Genomic DNA, 12009 nt, shown 5'->3' on the forward strand with positions numbered 1-12009 from the left:
AGTCAGTGGCTGTGACTCTGGTAAAAATGTCAAAATAAAACTGGAAATAAATGATTTTTAACCAAATAAACTGAACTGGACTGGAACCAGAATCTACTAGATCCACTGAACCAGATCCACTAGATCCAGAACCACTGGAACCAGAACCACTGGACCACATCAGGAGAATAAAACCTGGTTCGTCTTCAAGTTCTTCTGGATAAATGAGACCCGGAGGAACTTCTTCTTCCTCCTCCTCAGGACTAAAACCTAAAACGAGTCCGTGGTTCGGTGCAGCGGAGCCTCAGCCCGGGTTCTGGTCCTGGTCCTGGTCCTGGTTCTGGATCTGGATCTGGATTTGGATCTGGACCTGGTCCTGGTTCTGCAGCCCCGGCAGCAGGTCCTGGTCCAGCAGACCCGGCAGCAGGTCCTGGTCCAGGTCCAGGCTGCTGGGTCTGGTCTGGACCTGGTGGTTCTGGAGGTCCGGCAGCAGGTCCTGGTCCAGGTCCAGGCTGCTGGGTCTGGCCCAGACCTCGGCGCTCCAGCAGCGTTGCAGCAGCGCCCTGAGTTTCCTCCCCAGTTCGGACCTGAACAGCTGGTGGTCCTGGTTCTGGACCGGCGGCCTGAGGTCCCGGGCCACCACGGCGTAGACCACCTGGTGGCGCTCGCCGCCGTAGGGCCGGCGCCGCGTGGCCAGCTGCCACAGCAGGATGCCGAAGGAGAAGACGTCCGCCTGAGGTGGAAAACAACAAAACAAGACCAATGAAAAGAAAGTTGTAGCCTACCTTTAAAGATCAAGTCTAGGACGAATCTCCTTGTTGTTTACAACTACTTCCTGGTAGAAAACCAGCATGAGAACAATAGTGACGGACGAGAGTTTCTCTATATTTATCTACTTTTTCATGTCACTATATCACCGTTTAGACTAATCTGATGTTTGTAAAGTCTATAAAACCAATGATTGGACAAACATTACTATTTCTGTGTGCACATTTTTGTAATTAGTCATGGTTATCATAGATTAGCCGGGCTAACGGTTAGCTACCTGTTTAACTTTAATAACTCAGTGACTCAATAAACGCTCCATGAAAAAATATTTTCTCCAGCGGATATCTGAGTTCCAACATGACTGAGCTAACTGGAGTAGTTTCATGTCGTGTCCCACAACGGGAGGGTTTTAACAGCTGACGTCCTGCTGTTAGCTTAGCTACCGTCGTTAGCTTAGCTACCGTTAGCTGTCCCTGTCAGCTGAGCCACTGATGCTTTCTAGACACTGTGATTCCCCCAAACTGAATAAATACAACACATAGCAACACAAAACACACACACAGAAATAGTAATGTTTCTTCAATCATTTCAGATTTGTCTAAATGGTGATAGGGCGTGAAAAATATGATATATAGCTAAACTCTCGTTCGTTACTATTGATCTCATTCACATTACAGCTGGTTTTCTACCAGAAGTAGAATGTAAACAACAAGGAGATTCGGTCTATTATTTCATTAAAGTTACTATATTAAAGTGATGCTGAATAGGTTCAAGGCCCAAAAAGACGAACGTATTTTACATCACCTGCGGCGTCACGGCCTCGCCCTTCAGCAGCTCCGGCGCGCGGTGCGTGTATGTGCCGCCCGTCGGGACTCGGTTCGAGTCCGGTCCCGGTCCGCCGCCCGGCCCCGGGTCCAGCTTCATGGAGCAGCCGAAGTCCACGATCTTACAGACGTCCCGGTCCGACAGCAGCACGTTGGCCGGTTTGATGTCCAGGTGCACGACGCCGTGCGCGTGGAGGAACCGCAGTCCGGACGCGATGTCGGCCGCGTACCGCAGCCAGCGCTCCGGGTCCAGAGGCTCCAGGTTCGAGTCCGGGTCCGAGGCCGGGTCCTAGTGAGGGAGAAACAGAAGCTTTCAGAAACACTGAACCAACAGACCCAATCTCCTTGTTGTTTACATTCTACTTCCTGGTAGAAAACCAGCTAAGCTAACAGCAGCTAAGCTAAAAGCAGCTGTCCATGGACAAAGATATTCAATAAATGGAAAGATACTCCATGAGCGGCTGCTCCAATGATATGAAATGGTTACACTTCCTGTCTCTCTAAATGGGCGTGGCCAACCGTCAGTTTCACTTCCTGTCTCTCTAAATGGGCGTGGCCAACCGTCACCACCTCGTCTGTGAACGTGTGTGTGGATTTATACAATTTGTAGGTAGATGAAAGTGAGATATTTTTATTTTCTTATGATAACATTAAATATTTACACTACTAACAGTAATATTTAGCATGCCAAAAATAATTTAAATCATTTTCACGGGAGTTCGCGGCCGTTTGTTTGACGTTGCCTAGGAGATCTGTGTGTCGTAGAGACAGAGACAGGTCTGGAACAAAGTGGATTTTCTCCGGATCTCTCCGTCTGAAAATTACCATTTTGGTGTCAAACTGTTCAGAAGAGATGTGGCTTGTGAAAAATGAGTCCAAAATTTGCTTCAGTGACCGTGGGGAGAAAGGCCCGATCATAATCGGTGTTCACATTAAATTGTCCCATAGGAATCAATACACTCCAAGCTGCCTCTGGTCTCTCTAAAGGGGCGTGGCCGTGCAGAAGCCCACGTGACATCATACAGGAAGCTGACTCGTCATGAAAGGTCTTGGTTTATAAACCGTCTTTGCCACGGAGCTGCTTGGACCTGTCACTCAACGTTTCCGCGCCCTAATTGGCCAGAGTTTTAACCTAATTACAGTAAAACGGTAGAGTTAAAAAAAAATTCACCCCCCTCAGAGTGTGTGCGGGGGTAGAAACTATCGATTGAGACGAAAAAACGTTCTGACACCAGGCTTTTAACATGTTTACTGAGGATGTAAAGTCGGCGATTTTAACACGGGGGTCTATGGGGAATGCTGCTTTCTGACACCAGCCCCCAGAGGAAGAAGAGGGGATTGCAGTTTTTTGAACGCGGAAGTGAGCTTCACTTCTCAGACCGACAACTGCCCCCTTGGACACGACATGAAACTACTCCAGTTAGCTCAGTCATGTTGGAACTCAGATATCCGCTGGAGAAAATACTTGTTCATGGAGCGTTTATTGAGTCACTGAGTTATTAAAGTTAAACAGGTAGCTAACCGTTAGCCCGGCTAATCTATGATAACCATGACTAATTACAAAAATGTGCACACAGAAATAGTAATGTTTGTCCAATCATTGGTTTTATAAACTTTACAAACATCAGATTAGTCTAAACGGTGATATAGTGACATGAAGAATGAGATAAATATAGAGAAACTCTCGTCCGTCACTATTGTTCTCATGCTGGTTTTCTACCAGGAAGTAGTTGGAAACAACAAGGAGATTCGTTCTATATGAAGCAATGGGCTCTTTGCACAGCTCCACTACTTCTTGAACTTAGTGCTGCTCCTTTATTTCCTGTCTTACATTATTGGACAACCTGATTAATCCAGGTGTGTCTGACCATTGTGACTACTCAGACACACCTGGATTAATCAGGTTGTCCAGTAATGCAAGACAGGAAACAAAGGAGCAGCACTAAGTTCAAGAAGTAGTGGAGCTGTGCAAAGAGCCCATTGTGTTGAAATGGTTCAGTTTTTGGAAGCATTTGATACAATTCAACACGGCGCCATCTGCTGGTCGACCTTTAACAGCATTTGCATGAAACAATAAAGGGCAAGGTGTCATGGACTGTGGTGTATGTTCAACAATTAAGGTTCGTGCATCTCCAGATTTTGGACTGTTTTTTCTGTTACACTTGGGTTATAATGTGATTTTGTCTTCATAAAGCTGTATGTAGGCTAATAAAGATATACAACACTGATAGAAATACCCTACAAAAATTATATTTACAAAATACAAAAATGGGAAATGCTTGTGCTACTACTAGTCGACTGTTATGACAATGCTGGTGAGAGTAGCCTACTAATCTTTCCTATAAGCACTTTCTCTGGTTGTTGATCAATGAAACTACCACAACAACGTACGCAAAATACACGTGTGACGTAATGAAGCTTCATTTGGAAAGTGGGGAACATAGGACCCATTTTTAGAAAAAGGGTCCAGTATGTTTCCCGCTTTTCCCCAAAAGGACCCGGGGAGGAACGGAGCGTTACACTGATGCTGCATTCACCTGCAGTCGGGCAGACGGCCGTCGCTAACAAACCAGACGTCATTTTATAGTCATAGAAGTCCAGAGAAAGACGGTAAAACAATACCACATCACCATGACAACAACATATTGTCACGTGTATTGTTTTGCCTCGTGCTGACGGACCACTTGTTTACATAGAGGCTTGTTTATGCCGTTACGTGCAGCGGCTGTCGTCCGTCTGCCGTCTGCCCGATTTCACCTGAATGCAGCATGAGAAATATACAACCACAACGCTAGATGGAGGAACTCCTACACAATGTTCCTTTGAAGTTAATGAATAGAGTCCCGAAGCGGAAGCAGCCTCATGGGGCCTCAATTCTAAAAAACTCTCCATACAAATGAACGGGACTCCAAGTTTTATTTCGTGATCCGTTTGAATTGTGCCATGAGAAAAAACTCTGTCCTCTACCTGTTTAAAGGGATAGTTCAACATTTTGGCAAATTGGCCCATTGCCATAATCGCTATAGTCATAGCAGTAGGTTTGTTACCTTTATTTGTCGGTGCAAGCTGTTTTTAGAACGGAGGAGCAGAGCCGTGAGCTGCTCAGAGCTACGCTATGGAGGCTAAAGGAATTTCTTGGTTTCCCTCATCAAACTCATCAAATACAAAATCCCAAAACTCCAAAACGCTTTTGTGGACAAGTTGTGACCTGCACATTCACCACGCTATGAGATAATAATGGAACGTTACGAAATGGAGCCGTTTTCGAGGTAAATACAGGGTAAATACAGAGTCTGCTTGCTGAAAAACTGTCCCTGAACGCAACGCGCATCAGCGGTTTTGTATGAATTTACCTCTAAAACAGCTCAGTTTCGTAACGTTCCATTATTATCTCATAGCGTGGTGGTTGTGCAGGTCACAACTTGTCCACGAAAGCCTTTTGGAGTTGTTGGGTTGTGTATTTGATGAGTTTGATGAGGGAAACCAAGAAATTCCCTTAGCAAGAATGTATTTAGAGTGACTACAGATCTGGTGTCACCAACTGACACGGGAAAGGAAGGGCGCCATGTGGTCGCCATGGTGACGTCACCTACGCGACCTGGAGTCTTTCTGGTTACGGACTCTTAGGAATTTTATTCTACAATAGTTTTACAACAAACTGCTGATTTCTCTTCATGAAACGTGATGTTTTAAACAGGTAGAGGACAGAGTTTTTTGTCAAGGCACAATTCAATCGGATCACGAAATAAAACTTGGACTCCCGTTCATTTACATGGAGACTTTTTTCGATTTGAGGTCCCATGGGGCCGTTACTTCCTGCTTCCGCTTAGGCTCTCTATAGAGGCTGTTTATCCTGTTACATGCAGCGGCTGTCGTCTGTCTGCCGTCTGCCCGATTTCACGTGAATGCAGCATGAAAAATAGGACTGAGTTGCTGGAGATCTACAACCACAACGCTAGATGGAGGAAAAGCCACTTACTCCTCTCTGGTTCCTCTTGTCCAGCGGGTCCAGAGGGTTCTGGTTCCGGTCTGGATTCAGGTCCAGAGGGTTCTGGTTCCGGTCTGGACCTCCGTAGATCAGCTGCTCCAGGTTTTTCTCCCCCACGAACTCCATCAGGATGGTTCCGAGTCCCCCGCCGCCGCCCCCCTCCTCCTCCCCCGGGGGCGCGCACGTGGTGGCGGCGAGGACGCGCACGATGTTCCGGTGCCGCAGGTGCGCCGCGTGCAGCTCGGCCCAGAAGCTCTGGCGCGAGGCCAGCGGGTTCTTTCCGGACTTCTTGACCCGCTTCAGCGCCACCGTCTCTCCCCGGTACCGGGCCCGGTACACGGACCCGAACCCGCCCGCGCCCACCGGCTGCAGCGCGCGCAGCTCCTCCCACCGGATCACCGAGGACCAGCAGCGGCGCGCGACCCGGTGGTGCAGCCGCGGGACCGGGACCTGCAGCCAGGACCCGGACCCGGACCCGGTACCAGAACCAGAACCAGGTCTGGAGAGCGGACTGCTGCACGTGGACAGGTCCAGAGACGGGAACAGGTCTGGCAGCAGGCGCGAGACCGGCACCGGAGACGGCATGGTGCACGAGGAGGAGGAGGCGGCGCGAGGGAAGTCACAGCTTTAAACACTCACCTTTAAAAAAAAAACTAAAAAAAAACTTTATTAACAAATACATGGGTCAGTGACAAATCTATGTTTATTTTTCTTCAGATAAATAAATTAAAAAGCCTCAGATTTGTTCAAATCTACATTTTGCATTCGTGACATTTGAACTTTAAAAATAAAAAATAAAAGTAAGACTGAACGCCTCTGAAAATGTCAAATGGTGTAACCACAAAATAATGATAGTAAATATTTGATCCATGCACCTACAGTGGATTTAAGTGTAGTTATAAAAACTAAACTTTCTTCTGAAAACATTACATTAAAATAGATTTTTTTATGTATTCCTATACTTGAATTTTAATGAATTTGTAGCAACACTGAGCAGACTTATCTCCTAAAACCACAGCTTTTTTTTCTAAATGTGAGAAATTATGTTTAAAAAAAAAAACACAGTGTTGCATTGCAAAAGTAAATTAACATTTCTTTCACATTTAAATCCAGATTTATTTCCAGATTTTGATGAAAAAATACCAGTTACACCCCTTGACATTAAGTTACATCTCGTCACTGACCCATATACAATTAAGAAAAGTATAAATATACAAAGAGTGTAGAAGTATCATGTATAAAAAATGCATCGATGTAAAGAAAAACATATTTATCTAAAATAAAGTTTGTTTTTAAAGCTTTCATGTCGGTGCTGTATGGATAGAGTTCCTGCTGTCAGTCCCTTTCTTTCTGTGGAAATGAAATTTACCTAAAAATAAAACAAGTTGTTTCCATTCGGTTGTTTTCAGAGTAAAGAGAAATGTCCCTTTCATGCAGATGTAGTACTGAATGTCCAGTTGTCTTCTCAATAAAGTTTTGTACATTCAGATTGAGATGCCTTTATTGTCACTGAAAACGGAATTCAACCAAATGAACAAATGAACGTTGCTGCTACACAACACACACAAGACCAAATAAATACAAATACAAGACCCATAAAACCATCACATGAAATATAAGGGTAAAAGCATCTATCTATCTATCTATCTATCTATCTATCTATCTATCTATCTATCTATCTATCTATCTATCTATCTATCTATCTATCTATCTATCTATCTATCTATCTATCTATCTATCTATCTATCTATCTATCTATCTATCTATCTATCGTCTGTCCGTCCGTCCGTCCGTCCGTCCGTCTATCTATCTATCTATCTATCTATCTATCTATCTATCTATCTATCTATCTATCTATCTATCTATCTATCTATCTATCTATCTATCTATCTATCTATCTATCTATCTATCTATCTATCTACCTACTAATCTATCTATCTATCTATCTATCTATCTATCTATCTATCTATCTATCTATCTATCTATCTATCTATCTATCTATCTATCTATCTATCTATCTATCTATCTGTCTATCTGTCCGTCCGTCCGTCTATCTATCTATCTATCTATCTATCTATACCTATCTATACCTATCTATCTATCTATCTATCTATCTATCATTCTATTATCTATCATTCTATCTATCTATCTGTCTATCTGTCCGTCCGTCCGTCTATCTATCTATCTATCTATCTATCTATCTATCTATCTATCTATCTATCTATCTATCTATCTATCTATCTATCTATCTATCTATCTATCTATCTATCCATCCATCTATCTATCTATCAAAGGTTATCAAACTTCAACCAAAACATTTGACCGGAAAATAAAACATTGATTCCTTCAGATTCATCGTAGCCAGTTTTAATATCAAGTTTAAATCTTTCTAGTGTTTTTGTTGCTGATATATTTTGTTTAATTTTAAAAGATTCTTCCTTGATCTGATTGTTTAGACAACATTTATTACTGATCAACCACATGTTTCCATCCCGCATCCCTTTATGTGGTGACACACCGCCCCCTGCTGGCGTGTGTGTGTGTGTGTGTGTGTGTGTGTGTTTGGGTTCAGTGGGTTCACTCCGATGGTTCAACACGGTTTACTCTCTCTGCCGCGGGGGACGATGGGTAATCTGAGCCACTGCGCTTTGTGAAGAACAATAATATTTGTGTGTGTGTGTGTGTGTGTGTGTGTTAATGTGCATGTGTGTGTGTGTGTGTTAATGTGTGTGTGTGTGTGTGTGTGTGTGTGTGCGTGGCCACAGCCAATCAGCTGCTTCCTGCAGTTTCCCTCTCACACTCACAGAGACAGCTGTTGGTTCAGGTGTGTGTGTGTGTGTGTGTGTGTGTTTGTACCTGTGTGGGCGGAGCCAACTCATACAACTTCACAAAAAGTTTACTTCCGGTCCAGTTCAGTTCAGCCCTCTGATTGGCCCAGGCCCCGTGACGTCACAGCCCGGGTTTTACATGATGCTGGTCACTGGTTTCTGTTCAGATGAGTTCCTCTGTTCAACTCTGTAGATGTGAATGTGTTGTGTTGTGTGTGTGTGTCTGTTGTGTTGTGTGTGTGTTGTGTTGTGTGTGTGTGTGTGTGTGTGTGTGTGTATGAAGATGAAGGACACACACAGACACGTCGGCTCCTTCTGTTCTGTTTATTAAACTTTTCATTACACTGTGTAGAAACACTGGAGGTGACGACTGCAGCTCTTCTCCTCCTTCTCTCCTCCTCCTCCTCCTCCTCCTCCTCTTTTCCTCCTCTCCTCTTCCTCCTCCTCTCCTCTTCCTCCTCTCCTCCTCCTCCTCCTCCTCCTCTCCTCCTCCTCTTCCTCCTCCTCCTCCTTCTCTTCTCTCCTCCTCCTCCTCTTCCTCGTCCATAGCAGCAAAGGTTTGTGAATCAGATCGGTCACTGCCACACAATAAATAATCGGCCTCTTTGGATGATGTCAATGTTAAAAAACAACGGGTAAAAAGCTGCAGCATCGGTTTATTTTACACCTAGAAACATATATTTACTTATATATATGTTCACGTGAAATACTTTTTGCCTATATTTATAAAAAAAATACAACAGTAGTTTGTAAAATAGAGACTTGTAAAGTAAAAATATTGAGAGAGTTATCAATGAGTCCGTCATCGTCATCGTCATCGTCACGGGATGGAGGCGGCGGCTGGAATGCAGTTCGTCGTCTGAACTTCCTTTAGCTCGTTTCCACGGTGACGGAGCGAGTCGCATCCCTCAGCATCAGCACCCGACGACCCCGCCTCTTCCTCCTCCTCCTCTTCCTCTTCCTCCTCCAACACGACTCAGCGTCCACGCATCAACACACACACACACACGGTGTTACAGGCAAAGTCTGTTAAAGACTAGAAGAGTCACAGTACAATACAATATACGTAGCTATATGAGAGGCACACACACACACACACACACACACACACACACACACACACACACACACACACACACACACACACACACACACGGCGGGGCAGGGCGGGGGGAGGAGGTGGAGGAGTGTGTGGCGCCTTCAGGAGGATGTTAGCAGCTTGATCCAACACCAGACAACAGGTTGCAGTGTTTTACATCCACATTCATAGAGTTCACTGGTACCAATGAAGCTTATAGTTATATATATATATACTATATATATGTATATGTATGTATGTATATATATATAAAACACAAGGTCTGACGTGAGTTGATTTGCTGAAGGTCTGTGCCTCTCACCGAGGAGCTTCTCTCTGCTCGCTCTCGGCCCTCGGGCTCGGGGAGGAGGAGGAGGAGGAGGAGGAGGAGATGAAGGTCACACTGCAAAAACTCAAAATATGTGTCTTATTTCTAATCAAAATGTAATTTCTAGTCAAAAAAATCTCATTCTACTTAAAATAAGACTCATCACATTAAAAGCAGCTTGTTTTTAGACACTTTTTACTTCTTTCAAGCAGATTTTCACTTGAAATAAGTAGAAAAATCTGACAGTGGAGCAAGTTTTTCTTTCTTATTACAAACACAAAAAACTTACTTTCACTGGCAGATTTTTCTACTTATTTCAGGTGAAAAGAGAAGAAATATATACAGAATATTTTTCCTGACTGGTCAGTAAAATATTCTGGAGCAAAACGAGGTTGTGCGGGCTATTTCTTCTCTTTTCTACTGTCCCTTTGGCCCAGCACCCCAAGCAAGGGGTGTGCGTATATTTTCACAATTTTTACTTATTTCAGGTGAAAATTAGTTTGAAACAAATGAAAATTATCTCAAAACAAGTTAATTTTTAGGTGATGAGTCTTGTTTTAAGAGAAAAGAGATTAGTTTTGACTAGAAATGAGACATTTTGACAAGAAATACGACAAATATTCTTGGTAAGATGTAGAGTTTTTGCAGTGCAGGCGGCCAGACGCTGACGGACGGCGACCTCGTCCGGATCGCCGTCCATCCAGTCTGAACCGCCGAGACAAGAAGCGTTTTATTCTTTCACCTTCGATCGACGGTTTGATTTTGATTCCGTGTCGGATCGAAGGGACGGGAGTCATGACGACATCATCACATCTGACTGAGGTCAAAGGTCGACGGCGGCGTGAATGGACGCGGGTCGGAGCGGGTTAAGTGCTATAGGACGAAGCCCCCCAGTGAGACACACAGAACACTTGTGCAAGTAAAGCAAAATGACACTTTGATAGGAAACACTGTAAAACTGTACCTGTAAAAATAAACATTTATATTGTATTTACATGTTATTGATCTAAATATATAATCTATACTGTAATAAAGGTTTAAACAAAAGTACTGTAGGAAACAAGGCATTCATTTACAAAAAGTGCTATTATTACTATATATATTTATATATACACATATATATACATACATGTCTGTGTGTGTGTGTGTGTGTGTGTGTGTGTGTGTGTGTGTGTGTGTATATGTATATATATCTATATATATGAGAGAGAGAGGTTTGTTTAGACACAAACCAGAAGAAACAAAGTTCATTAATGATTTGAAACATTCAGCTCCACATTTCACACAAAGACGTCGTCCTGTCGTCTTCTAGTTGGGGGGGTGGAGGAGGGGGGGGGGGGGGGGGGTGGAGGGGGAGGGGAGGGGGGGAGGGGGGGGGGGCTTCTTAATACTTGTGGTCGTTTGTTGACGAGTGTGTGAGGTAACCGATTCAACAGTAAAAGGATTGAACTGAATGTGTCATGTGACGTGTGACCTTCACATTAACGGTTCTGATGAAATGAGTGAAAAACGACGTCATGATCGACAGTCGACTCAGAAGACCAGAGGTTCTGACCCGCGACACCTTCACTGGACCGGCCAATCAGCCGACAGCTTCAGCTCCATCAATGTGACATCACGACGGCTGCAGCAACGCGACGGTTGCAACGTCACAACGGTTGCAACACCGTGACGATTCCAACATCACGACAGTTGCAACTTCGCAACGATTCCAACAGCCCGACGGTTGCAACAACTGATGGTTGCAACATCACGACGGTTGCAACATCACGACGGTTGCAACATCACGACGGTTGCAACAGCCAGACGGTTGCAACAACTGATGGTTGCAACAGCCCAACGGTTGCAACAACCGGACGGTTGCAACAAGACGACGGTTGCAACAGCACGACGGTTGCAACAGCCCGACGGTTGCAACAACATGACGGCTGCAACAGCCCCAGTGATGAAGCAGCTGTGATGGTTTTTTAACGGGCGCTGCCCTCTGACATCATGAGTATTAAACTGCAGGTCAGTAACTTTAGTCCAGCCAGTTTCCCAGAATGCATTTCACCCGAAGCAGCAGTGGAGATGTGGATTTAAAGTAAACACTGTTTAAAAAGTGATATAAAGTGTCTCAACTCTACAGGAAGCCGCAATGCATCATGGGACAGTTCAGAAAGTCCAGTAGGTCACAGCTCATTACATCTGGGCTTTTCTCAGGTACCACATTCACC

General features: G+C 44.4%; 1 protein-coding gene across 1 annotated transcript; it reads right to left on the reverse strand.

Annotated features, from left to right (window-relative positions):
- Nucleotides 1-119: 119 nt before the first annotated feature.
- On the reverse strand, nt 120-6144 carry mos (MOS proto-oncogene, serine/threonine kinase). The gene is made up of 4 exons (XM_085763974.1): nt 5551-6144; nt 1552-1860; nt 350-712; nt 120-134 (listed from the first exon to the last, which is right to left on the reverse strand). Exons 1-4 carry the CDS (start codon nt 6142-6144, stop codon nt 120-122), a joined length of 1281 nt encoding a protein of 426 aa, XP_085620100.1.
- Between the last annotated feature and the right edge of the window lie 5865 nt (nt 6145-12009).

This window comes from Trachurus japonicus, chromosome 20 (assembly GCF_045865225.1).
Source record: "Trachurus japonicus isolate A0001 chromosome 20, Traja_1.0".
In the NCBI taxonomy this organism is placed as follows: domain Eukaryota; kingdom Metazoa; phylum Chordata; class Actinopteri; order Carangiformes; family Carangidae; genus Trachurus; species Trachurus japonicus.